The sequence below is a fragment of the Maniola jurtina genome, chromosome 22, assembly GCF_905333055.1.
Source record: "Maniola jurtina chromosome 22, ilManJurt1.1, whole genome shotgun sequence".
NCBI lineage: Eukaryota > Metazoa > Arthropoda > Insecta > Lepidoptera > Nymphalidae > Maniola > Maniola jurtina.
Genome location: NC_060050.1, coordinates 7,631,169 through 7,644,389, shown reverse-complemented (window position 1 = coordinate 7,644,389; position 13,221 = coordinate 7,631,169). Strand labels below are relative to the sequence as shown.

At 34.8% G+C, this 13,221-nt stretch overlaps 1 protein-coding gene across 2 annotated transcripts in view; it reads right to left on the bottom strand.

The window, feature by feature from the left end:
• Nucleotides 1-13,221, bottom strand: part of LOC123877083 (DE-cadherin) — a 285,461-nt gene that overhangs the window by 30,427 nt on the left and 241,813 nt on the right. For both annotated transcript variants that reach the window (XM_045923593.1, XM_045923594.1), the window contains one exon: nt 9,489-9,676. In XM_045923593.1, the coding sequence (XP_045779549.1) occupies nt 9,489-9,676 (188 nt within the window). The remainder of the gene's footprint in view (nt 1-9,488; nt 9,677-13,221) is intronic.

Sequence of the window (13,221 nt, the reverse complement as noted above, 5' to 3'; positions counted from 1 at the left end):
CCTCGACTACCGACTGTAGTACTCTTAACTTTTTTTTAATTCTAATGACTTCACGTGTCTAAGTTTCCTGAGTTGGAATAGTTCAGTGACCTAAATATTGTTTTAAAAGATCTATGATACCTATGATGAAATATTATAATTTTATAAATGAGAATGTATTAGATACTTAATAAATCTATTTATAGGGAATTTTGAAGGATACAAGGAAAAATACGCAGAATCAACGCCGATGTAATATGCTTTTAGCGACAACATAATTTGCTTTATTGACTCAAATTGATACCAACGGAGTACCGACGAGCGACGTACCGATTGCTTTCAAGGAACTTGTATATGTACGCTTTCAGTACTCAGTAATTTACTTTGGTGTATCAAATTATTACGGGAGCTCGTTAATTCAAGGTATAAGCACTGTACGCCTTATTCAGCATATTTGCTTATTAGTTACCTGCTACTAATGCATTTTAATCAACAGTTAAGATACGCTACTGAGAAACTTGATAAGTAAGCTCAGTCACTGTACTGTGGAAAAGTCAAATGCCACGAAGTTGACTTTTCCACTATTGTCCAAAGGAAACAAAGAGTTTCCACAGATTGTTAAAAAATTTAAATCCACGCGGACGAAGTTGGGCAGCCCACAGACAGTTCTTAATATCGATAGATTGCGTAAAATCTATTCAGATAGTAGGTATTATTAACCAAGCGGTTGTAAACTAAACTCCCCTAAGTCCGTAACTTTTTCGTATTTGTAGAGAGTCGTCGCCCCATTAACAGTAGCGGGTCCGACTCCGCGCGAGTTAAATACGTTGCGGCGACTTTTGACTCGTTTTTGTTATAACTTCCCAACACTATCACTTATACGAACTTTGTGAAGTTATGTTGCTGAGTTGTGACTCTCAACGACAAGTACAACTCTGCGAAATCGATCATGGCTTATTATGATTATCTCATTCTAAAGTTCGAAAGTTCTTTCGTGTCGGGTACGAAATTGACATACTTTAGTGTAAATCGGATCAGTTAGGATTAATTTGATAAATCACAAACTAAATAAAAGTACGTCAATGCAAGCGTCTGTGTTCAGAAAAGCTAAAATAACGAGTTAGCCCTAAACTCCTCTGGGTCCGTAGCTCCGTCGTATTTGTGGGGAGTCGTCGCCTCATAAACCGTAGCGGGTCCGACTCCGCGCGAGTTGAATGCGTTGCGGTGGCCTTTGACTCGCTTTTATTTAAAACTTCACTACACTATCCACCACTATAATTCTTATTCAAATTCAGAATTTACTTATTTTTTTTTTGTGACAAATTAGCTCTTGGCTGCAATCGCACTTGATGGTAAATTACAATGTATAGTAGGTACATACAAAGTATACCCACTATTTAGTTCGTGACAGGTTGAGATGGCAAATGGGGTATGACCATATCAGAGAAAAAGAAATTATAAATTACAAAATTGTTCCAGACAGAACTCGAACCATATACACCTCACTTATAAGAACTCGACACTCACCACTGAACTAAATGGATGTGTGTAAACGTAGAAAGAAACTAGGAAGGATTAGTAGAGTAGCACTAAAATTTAGAGTCTTCAATTTAAAATTCATTTGCCGTCCTATTTTAGCAATATTAAAAAGAAAAAGATGCAGATACCTACTCTAAATTCAGTTTAGAGCAAAGCATCAAAATCGACGCCATTATATCACCAAATTAAGTTCTTAATAACATTAGCTTAGTTTAAGGAAGGTAGAGTAAAGACTAAAGAGTCGTTAAGGCATCTTCATTAAGAACGGAGCATTCAGTAGCATTTGCGGGCAAGTCGTCGCCTCATTAACTTAGTGGGGTCCTAACCCCGCAACTTGAATGCGGGGTTGCGGTCTTTGATTTATTTGAAACTAGCCAAAGCCCGCGACTTACTCATCTATACTAATAAATAAAATTGGAGTGTCTGTCTGTAATTTCGAAATAACTACCTCATATTAAGCTCATATGATTATTTGAACGATACCAACACTGAATCTCACGTTTTTAAAATTTTTGTCTGTCTGTCTGTCTGTCTGTTTGAAAAGGCTAATCTTCGGAACGGCTGAACCGATTTTGACGGGATTTTCACAGACAAGTAGAGAATTGACCAGGGAGTAACATAGGCTACTTTTTTAACCGACTTTCAAAAAGGGAGTTGTGTTTTTCTACCTATGTACACCGAAATCTCCGAGATTTCTGAACCGATTTGCGTCATTTCTTTTTTAATCGATAGAGAATCTTTGCGACATTGTTTCATAAAAAATTTGCATTCCAACTCCGCAATCCTGATGCTGCAGGGGATCCGACCAATCCACGCGGGCGAAGCTGCGGGCATCAGCTAGTAATATAATAAAATGAATTGTTATTTCGGTGTGACAAACTTCATCGTGATCAACCCATCGTCGGCACACTACTGAGCACGGGTCACCTCTCAGAATGAGAAGGGCTTAAGTCATAGCCTACCATGCTGGCCAAGTGAGGATTGGTACACTTATACACCTGTGAAAACATTATGGAGAACTCTCAGGCATGCAGGTTTCCTTACAATGTTTTCCTTCATCGTTAAAGCAAGTGATATTAAATGCTTGTCTATCTGTGACATTATCACAGCTTAATAACAAAAAGCTGTGATAAGGCAATTTTCACTAAACTGAAAAACAGAAAGATAGCTTTCATTGCAGCCAAGTAAAGGAATCTTGCTAAAACCCCTAAACCAAACCTACGCAAAATGAAGTCACCTAAGTTCTTATACATTTTCATTTATTTTGCTCTTAAAATTACACTATTTTTACATAAGGCTACATAATAACATTTATTTCCTTTTATACAAGTGTGCATATACTCGTATAATAGACAATATACAAACCGCTTGATGTCTAAATGAAATACAAATAATGCTTGAATATTTGCTCCTCCTGCGGCTCTGTTAACACTCAAATTCATTATACGTTTTAGAAAATAAAAGCAAGTATTTCGAAGTCCATACTAAACTTATCCAGTATAAAACCACTGCGATGCGGAAAATCAGGGCAAGGCAGTAAAAACTGCCTTCCCCTCTAATCCCAGTTTACGCGTACGCATCGCACTAAAACCCACTTTCATTAAGGAGAAATTAACATTTTAATGGCCATATCCATACTTATGTTGATATAAAAAAAAGTAAAGATTGTGATTTTGTTTGTTTGCTTAAGCCTTAAATAATCCGTACAGTAGATTCAGAGATTGCTTGAAATGTTATGGTAATCTCTAAATATATTAAGCGGATTTAAAAATCTTTGACTGATAGTTAAAAAAAACTTTTGCGATAGATTATATATTTTTCTGTAATATTGTAAAAAAGGTCTGACCATTGACCATTTTCAGCGTATATAAAAATGGGTAAGATACACCTTTTGGAAAACGCTGCTTTAGAGGGAAGGGAGGCAGGATGCGTAAATGCATTCCCCAGCGTTAAAAAAAAAGATTCCGGCGAATTGAGAACCTCCTCCTTTTTTTGAAGTCGGTTAAAAAAAGGCCGGACACGTAAATATTTGGCTGGACCATGAAAATCCAAATGACTGGTTAAGGCCTGCCAACCCAACGCGGTACTATAAGGTCTGCTATTCTACGGTGATGAACTCAATGTGAATAGCTGGGAAATTTTTGGTCTTTAATTGTGTTTACATATCGAGGTACTCCGCCCACATTATAAAAGGTACTCTTTGACGAGGGTTCATTGAAATTTATTTAGACAGATATGGGGAAAGTTAATTATTTAGATTTTTAAGGAAATTATCGTTCATTTTATTATTTGTATATAAGGAAAGTTTCAAAATAATATTTCTTTTACTATGGCTTCCTACCCTCGTATGATTCTTAACCAAAGATAAAACAAAAAAAAGTTAGAGAAAGAGAATTGTTTTTATAGGTCTACGACCACAACGTATCTTTTCTTTCTCTAAATGTGTGAGTATCTAATATCTATATCCGATACTAATCGGAAAAATATTGAAGCTCATCAAAAACCATAATATCTGCTTGTTTAGAATCTGAACGACTCTATCTCACTACGAGATATTAATATTAAATATTTAATGTCAAATGCTTGAAAATCTTGCGGTTGAAAATAAAAGTCCTATCTGCCCGTCTCAGTCGCAAAGTAGGAATCGTAAAATTGTTTATAGTGACTTGTAAAGAGCAATGAATTCGTTACAGCCATTGTTACAGACATTTCCGCGTTTTATTCCATACTTCGTAACGCTGTTGGATGCAAATTTTGTTTTAATAGTGTCCCGAGTAATCGCCGCTTGAAATGCATGGAAATATTAGCAGTCGTAAGTCATTACACCACTCGGTCTCTATGCAAATTTAAAAGAAAATAATGACTTTCAAATTTTCCTGAGCAGGAAATGGAGGAAAGTTTTATGAGGGATATTTATATCCATACTAATATTAGGTATAATTGCGAAAGTGTGTCTGCCTGTCGCTTAGCTTCTGCTCATCCGTTTAACCGATATGGACGAAAGATAGCTTGCATCCCAGGGACAGATGTCTAGGCTACTTTTCGTCACGAAAAATCAAAAATTCCCACGAGAATTAAAAAAGCCGACGCCCAAAGCTGCGGGCATTATGTATTTGGTACAAAGACAGCTTATGAATCCTGGAGATGTATAAAGGATACTATCTCGAAAATGGAAAAACTGAAATCCACTAAGACGAATTCGCGGGAATCTTAATAAATCGCGTTTAAGAATATCTTAACTTTTTTTGACTGCAATAATACTAACTAGTATATGATGATGTAACAGACTAAGGTGAAGCAGAAGGTGCCTATTTACTCTTCTTTTGATAACAAAAACAAAAATGACAGTATGCAGCCTTAACCTAATCAGTACAACAACGTTTTCTATAAGAGTTTTCGTCGATAAAGAGTTACAAAACCCACAAGCGTCGTATTTGGGCTATGAGACTAAAATGAGTTCCATGATATGTAATAATTACTAATTTACTACGATTTTAATCTCATAACGAATCAGAACCCATGGGAATATTATTTAACCACAAACACATTGAATAAAAAACACGTACAAATAACCGCATTCCAGTAATTCGTAATTACACACGTTATTAAACCTCGACGCGAAAATGGGGATGGTGTTTCACAGAAGTCATGCAAAACAAAAATAATAGTAAACAAAAAGAGCGCGAAGGTTTTTTAATTAACTTAATAGATATTATTACAGCTCGTCGCTAATTTGATGGCGAAATGAAATCATACGAAATTGAATTTATGCGAAATTTCATGTCGCAACAGTTTACTCTGTGAATTTTTAAATTTTTAACTTTCTTTTTTGGATAACAGTTCATATTTTACAAGCATTAACGATAAAGTCGTTACTATATATAACTCTTTCAGACTAATAATATAATTAGAAAAGTATGCCTCACGCTTCATATACTTATATATAATTTTCAACCTTTCTGGCACAGTGATGAGCGCTATGGTCTTAGAAGAGAGACGCTCTGGGTTCAATTCCTGGCAGGCACCTTGCTAATTCAGATTTGGTCTAGTGGAAAACTTTAGACGTTGTCGGGGCGGCATACTTGGCCAAGGGCTAATCTCATAACTTGACATTGTAAAAAATATATAAGGTAAGGTAGGCTGGTAGGCAGTTTTTTTGCCTGTGTAATGTGGTGCCTGATGATGCAAATAAACTTGATAATAATTTATCACACTAATATTATAAAAGCGAAAGTTTGTATGCGTGTGTGTGTGTGTCTATGTTTGTTACTCCTTCACGCAAAAACCACTGGACGGATTTGGCTGAAATTTGGAATGGAGATAGATAGTATCCTGGATTAGCACATAGGCTACTTCTAGGCTAGTTCCCACGGGATTTCGAAAAACCTAAATCCACGCGGACGAAGTCGCGGGCGTCAACTAGTAAGCTATAAAAGAAACAAAAGATAACAAGAACGGATTCTTGTCACTTTAACGACCACGCTATAAATATCTTTCGCCCGCTATTGATTAAGTGCTAGATGATAAAAATAAAGATGTTATTTTGTAAGCAAAGTCTATGAAGTAAAACAAGTGTAAATTAAAAATTTATAACACCCCCGACAAGTGAAGGTTACAGTAACTAGAAAAGAGCTGCTAACTTTCAAACGGCTGAACTGATTTTCTAGGATTATAGCTAAGAACACTCTCGATCAAGCCACCTTTCAAACAAAAAAAAACTAAATTAAAATCGGTTCATTAGTTTAGAAGCTACGATGCCATAGAAAGATACACAGATACACAGAAACACACGTCAAACTTATAACACCCCTCTTTTTGGGTCGGGGGTTAATAACCGATGAAGTAAAACGTTTAAATTAATACATTCTGAGTCCTTACAATTTATATAGACCCCTGTAAGAGCACAATTGAGGTTTTGGTACCCGGTATAACGCGTGCCATTAAAGAAACGAAACGAAACGAACCGAAATGAGACGACGCTAATGATTCCGTCTCATTCACACACAATAAACTGGTATATACTGTGTCAATGAGATCAAGTGATTAAAGCAGTTCTTTTCGATTCGTTTTTTTATTGGCAAGCATTATATTCACATAATGTTATATTGGCAAGTAAACATTTGTGTGTAACTAGTTTCGTTATAGTATTTGAATCAAACACAAGAATCACAAGTTAAATAAAACTATTAAATAAGGGTGGCTACATTTTAGTTAAAAAAAAACTACATGAATTTTGAATGTTAAACCATCCAGTACGTCATAGACAAAAGAAACACGAAAAACGAAAGTTTAAATAATAATCGAGAAAAATACGCTAGTTAAAACGGTCTAGGGAAGCTTTAATTTGTTTTCTTAGATAACGACATCGTAACTGATATTGTCTTGTATAGAAAATAAAAACAAAGCAAAGGTTGAACTTGCAATTATAAAGAATAACCAATTGTTAGAAAACAGAACTAAGAGAACTGTATGAAACTGCGTTTGGTGAGATCGAAAATACATTTTTAAGATACATATTTTGTACCAAACATTGTAAGACAAAAAAGAAAAATTAAATCAAACCGAAAAATATAACATATGTAACAAATGCATAGTAAGTTTTATAGTTTAAAAGGGGATGTCAATGAGATGTCAATGAGAAAAATTGTCTCGTTTCAAAATTTTTATCTATTTAATATTTGGCGCGGTTATTTCGGAGTAATATTGGCATCAAATTGGCTCTTATTCGCGAAATACCTCGTGGTATTATTTTCACCCTTGATATGCGATATGCGCAGTCGGGTCACCATTCCACTCGGGCATGATTTGTATAGTAATTAGATAAGGCTAGCTTTAAGTTTTATTGTAATATTTTCTTGCATAGATTAACTAATAAAAAAAAAAAGTTCAAGAGTGTATAATAGTTATTTATTGTCGATTAATCAAAAGTTTAAGAATGAGTTATATATTAAGTATAAACTAAGTATTAATAAATTAATATCACTCTCGAGGCCTAGCCACAGATAGCCAGATAAGTTTTGCGAAATCACTGCATAGCCAACATAATATTTCAAAGAAACGACCATGTGATTAATAACATTGAATAGTTATTTGAAGCGTTCTGTTTCATTGCGATCCTTTCAACGTCTATATGTCCCATGTACTCAACAGCTAAATCAAATCGAACAGAATTGTAAAAAAACGTACATTTTATACCAAAACAATGCAGACCCATCTAATCTGCACAATCATCAATATCCATTAGACCATTTTAACTAGCTTACCATGGTAGCACAAAATCAATCGCCAATTTGTTTGTACTTACGTAATATCTCCAGCTGTACATTTCATTGAAGTACGTTTCCGTCTGATAGCATTTTGAAAGAAATATACAATAATGTTAATTAATATTATATAGCTCCGCAAAAAAAAAAAATGTCCAAAAATATTTTATTCAGACCTTCATAATAAATAGTTTTCCAAATATTTCTCAACGGGTCTGAAATATTTTTTCAACGATCATTCCTTAAATATTAAATATTTATCCAAAAATATTGCTTGTCAAGAATTTCAAACATTTCTTAAGACATTTGGCAAATAATATAGTAATATACCTATCAAAAAATATTATTTTAGGCAATGCAAATAAATTACCAATCACCAAACACATTACTTATCGTCAAGAACAAGTTGTCTAAACATTCTGAATATTTATTACATTTCACGGAGAACATAATAACTAAGACAAGCATTAACCTTGTCTATGTGATATGAATTATATTGGTGAATGATATATTGTATTTTGGGAAATAATACAAATATAATTCAATATTTAATAGTAATAACACGCAATATTTAAAAGTTAGACTAACACTATTCCCTAGACATTTTAATATTTCAGAAAAATATTACTGATACATAGTACACATTTTCTTGCAAGTCACTGTTAATAATATAATAGTAATTTGGGAAATATTTGTTCTTGTAGTATATATAATATTGATACACACAATATGATACACTTGTCAGATATAATACTTTTATCTAGAAACTGAACAAGTTTCCAGAACATTACCTACTCTTTGCGTAGGCATTTAAATATTCCACAAAGAGAATCCATACGTTTCAGAATATATTACAGTTTCCTCTTGATAATACTAAGATATTTTTGTTCTAACCCACATTCATTTGTAATTCACTGAACCCAAACGAACAAATTCGCTTAGTTATTTATATTGTTCAAATGTATGGATACGGAGCCTATAATATTTATATGAGTTATGATGTACTTGACTGAAGTATTGTACTGGATGGTCTATGAAATTTGTCAGTATTTTTTTGTTCTAGTAATTCCTAAAACATCAAATATCATTTTTGTACATTGTATAAATACATATAATAAATACTCAAATTTTTAGCAGAACGATAAATAATCTGACAATATTTTATTACGTTTTCCGTTTCTCCCATTCCTTTCTATATCGGTAAATATGTCAAATATCTACAATACCTCTGCACTCTACAGGAAAGTATTGTTTTACATAATATAATTATTTATTGTTAGATCATCGTAACGTATCGTAAAATTCAATTAACTCGTACATTTTGTATATATATCACTATAGTAAAATACGAATGTACCTAGTTGCCTACAACATTATTATCTCAAGAGAATTCTTTCATTAAGTGATTAATGCTGCCATCTTATAGGTACCTAAAAAACGGTTAATTGCTCAAAATAATTTAAAAGTTATCGCCAAAATATGTCATGTTAGAAAAACTGATGTTTATAAAACAGTTTGCTACGAGGACCAAACTAAAAACTGACTGACTACCTTAATCTTCCGTAGCATTCTTCTATAGAAACATTAGTTTTTAAATATTGCCTCGTTTTTTGGCGAATTTTTTGACGGTGACTGTGTTTTAGATATCTATAGGACACCAGAATGATAGGGAGGAATCATAATAGTGAAAGAAATAATAAAAAATACCTTGTAGTTGTAGACAAATATGTCGCTGTGGCCAGGTCCCATAGGATTGTCGTTCCTGTCACCAATGACCACGTGAAGGATGGAGACGCCTGTCAACCGAGGAGTGCCTGAGTCAGTGATGGCCACGGGAATCTTGTATTCCTTGCGTTGCTCCCGATCGAATGAGACGAGAGTAGATAAAATGTTGCCTGTAAAGGAAATACGAGTTTATTATGATTGCTTCTTAAAAGAAATGATGCTGAGGCTTGCTCAAAATCTTCCCAGTTAATTTTAGTACAATTTGTAATGTTTTTATCTAAAAGTATTTCTCGTTGCTGATTGAAAAATTGTATCTGTAATAGATGCCTCAAAATGGCTGTCTTTGAAGCTGAAACTACACATCACGATCGCAGATTTTAGAGCTAATTGATGACCAATAGACAGACAAGTGGACTAGAATATGCCAGAAGGCGGACTTAGAGGGAAAATATTAAGTCCAAGAAGTTTGACTTTATTTAAAAAGTAATACCTGCCTGTAAAGGTATCAATTGATTAGAAAGATGAAAAATTTGAAGAACACACTAAACAATTCGAAGAACACACAGCTTTTAATACCCGTAACAAATTTTAACCCCGTTTAACTAAGTAAAGATATTCAAGGACTTAACATAATTTGGCGTAGCGAATATCTCCGTGGAAATTTCATTTCCAAGTAACGAACACACAAGTTGTAAATACCAACCGTAATAGCTGTCTTAATGCTCACAAGACCGAAATGAACACACACGAATTAAAAGTTCCACAAGACTCAAAACACTTGAAGAAAGTAAGAAGACCTACTTAAACGAAAAAGTTTGTACCAGTTTGGTAGTAAATAATTTCCGTAGACACGAGTTACAATTATCAACACGCGAAGTTGAATGGGGAAACGGCTAAAATTGAATTGGCACTCCAAAACAAAGTTACGAGTTCGGCTTGGAGCGCCATTTATTGCATTTTAACTACATTAATTGATCGAAAACTCGATTTTGGAGCCTCCTTAAAATTCCGCGTTGTTGAGATTGAGGGTACATTGAGAGGTGCTCGAGGAAGCTTGTAATACGGTTATTCAAATTGCATAAAACGATCTTTTGAAGGGAAATCCTTTACAATCAAAACATCCTCGACGCTGAAATGATTTTTCGTAATCACGTAAAACGGTTTGGGCGTTGCGCGTTGATGCAATTTATTGGGACAATTTAGCAAAATCAATCGAACTTTAACTAGAAAAATACGGTTTTATTCGATAAAGGACGTTATGAAAAGACTTGGTATTAATTGTGATTTAAGAACTTTTTCGTCTACTCTGATTTGGATTCCAATATCTTATATTTGTCAATAGAAAGATAAGCAAATTATTTTTTTAAAAATTGAAATAGCCCCCTTTCTCCTTTCCGCCTTCTTTCTTCCGCTTCCTTCTTTTTGATTTACGGAATCTTTGTTTATGAAAAGAATGCGAAGGTTGAAGGGTAAATAACTGTCTTAAAATTTCCTCTTAGACATGCCGATTCCACCGCGATGTTTTCCATCTCCGGGGAGCTCGTAAAAACGTCTTTTCAGTGATTTATGTGTTACGGCTTATTGGTAGGCATAGATTATACATAAATTCGTATTATCGTCTACCATCTTTTTCCAATATAATCTTTTTTCCAAGATAAATCAGGAGTTATACCGATTGAGTAACAAATTATGATCGCTGTGGTAACAACGTGCAAGAATTGGATCTGATATCGGAGAATGAATGTATCACCTACAGAAATCTGTGTTCTCGAAAGAAAGGCTCATTGTCGCTATTTAGCGTGATGGTATTCGTTATATTTTGCCCTTAAGGCTAGGAAGAAACCTGGCAGGATACCCTTACACCGACGTTTTAATAATCCATACTAATATTATAAATGCGAAAGTGTGTCTGTCTGTTTGTCTCTCTGGCTGTCTGTCTGCTACTTTTTTACGGCCTAACAGTTTAACCGATTCTGACAAAATTTGGTACAGGGTTAGCTTATATCCCGAAGACGGATATAGGGTTCTTTTTATCCCAGAAAATCAAAGAGTTCCCTCGGGATTCGGGTAGTCCTTACGTGCAAGAGTAACAAACACACACACACACACACACACACACACACACACACACACACACACACACACACACACACACACACACACACACACACACACACACACACACACACACACACACATACACACACACGCACACAAACTTTCGCTCTTATAATATTAGTGTGATGTGTTTCTTGTTTCTTCAACAACATGACATACTGAAATGTAGGAAGTACCGCATCTCTGCGCAGAAAAAGTTCCCTTGCACGTTTTTACGCTCGCAGAATTTATTAGCTAGATTGGTTCCTAGTCCCTATAGCCTTAAACACTGTGCTTAAACGAAACGTATTTTATACCTACTACCTACTTGAATCGCTTGTTCTCCTCAAAGATTATTTCATGGATCCAGTCAATTAATACACAGTCTATGTTAAAATCCAATTAATATTCCGTGGCCTAAAATCGATTACGGGATAATTATTAATCAAATTTACTCATTGGCTACAGCAAAGGATATCGGCAATTAAACCCGTTGTTTAAACCACGCTTGGGAACCAAGACATCTGACAGTTCATGCCCTTTGACTTCAAAAATGAGGATGTAAAAACTCCCAATTGCATTACCAGGATATCGAATATCGAGCCGGGCAATTCACCGAGCACAAAGGTAAAGACCATTTTAGCAGCGGGGAAGATTAGTTAATTATCGTATCCGATGTTTATAGCACATTTGGGAACTTTAACATCTGATAATCTCAGGTTCTCTTGCTTGCCAACGTTTTCAAATAAAACGTAAAAAGTGCTAATTGGCTTTACATTGAAAGTTGAATTTGGTTCGGTCATCGGAATCAAGTTTTAGTTAATAGCACGTTTGAGAAATTGACAACAGTGCCCTTTTTTTTGCTATATCCATACTGATATTATAAATGCGAAAGTGTGTCTGTCTGTCCGTCTGTCTGTCTGTGTCTGTCTGTCTGTGTCTGTCTGTCTGTGTCTGTCTGTCTGTCTGCTACGTTTTCACGGCCCAACCGCTGAACCGATTTTAATGAAAGGTACAGACATGGGATACATCCCGGGGAAGGACATAGGCTACTTTTTATCCCGGAAAATCAAAGAGTTCCTATGGGATTTTATAAAAACCGAAATCCACGCGGGCGTAGCCGCGGGCATCCTCTAGTAAAACTATAAATATCCTTTAAAACATTTTGAAGTTTCAACATTTATTGTCCTATTTGAAACTACTGATGAAAAATGATAATGCCAATAGGTATCAGGTCGTAACTGCAGAAAAATTCAAAGCACCTGATGATTTCGAATATAAGGCAGTAGATTGGAATAAAAATATAATCGGAAAAGTGAAAACTCTTTCATTTGGCCATGGACAAACAAAAGATTTCGCTAGCAGCGATGTTCATGATGTTACACGTCGAGTTGCACATTGTTTTACCTACCCGCTAGATTAAGTATTATGTTACCATGTCATTATGCTGGTTTCTATACTTTTATTCTTATTGTATATAGCTATAATAAAGTTAACGCAGTGCCCGGTAAAACCGACTGTTGTTTTTGTGGCACTGAATGTAACAAAAATGCCCTGTATATTCTATAAGTTTTTTTTTAAAGAATATTAGCCATGCTAGTCGTGACTAATACTCCCC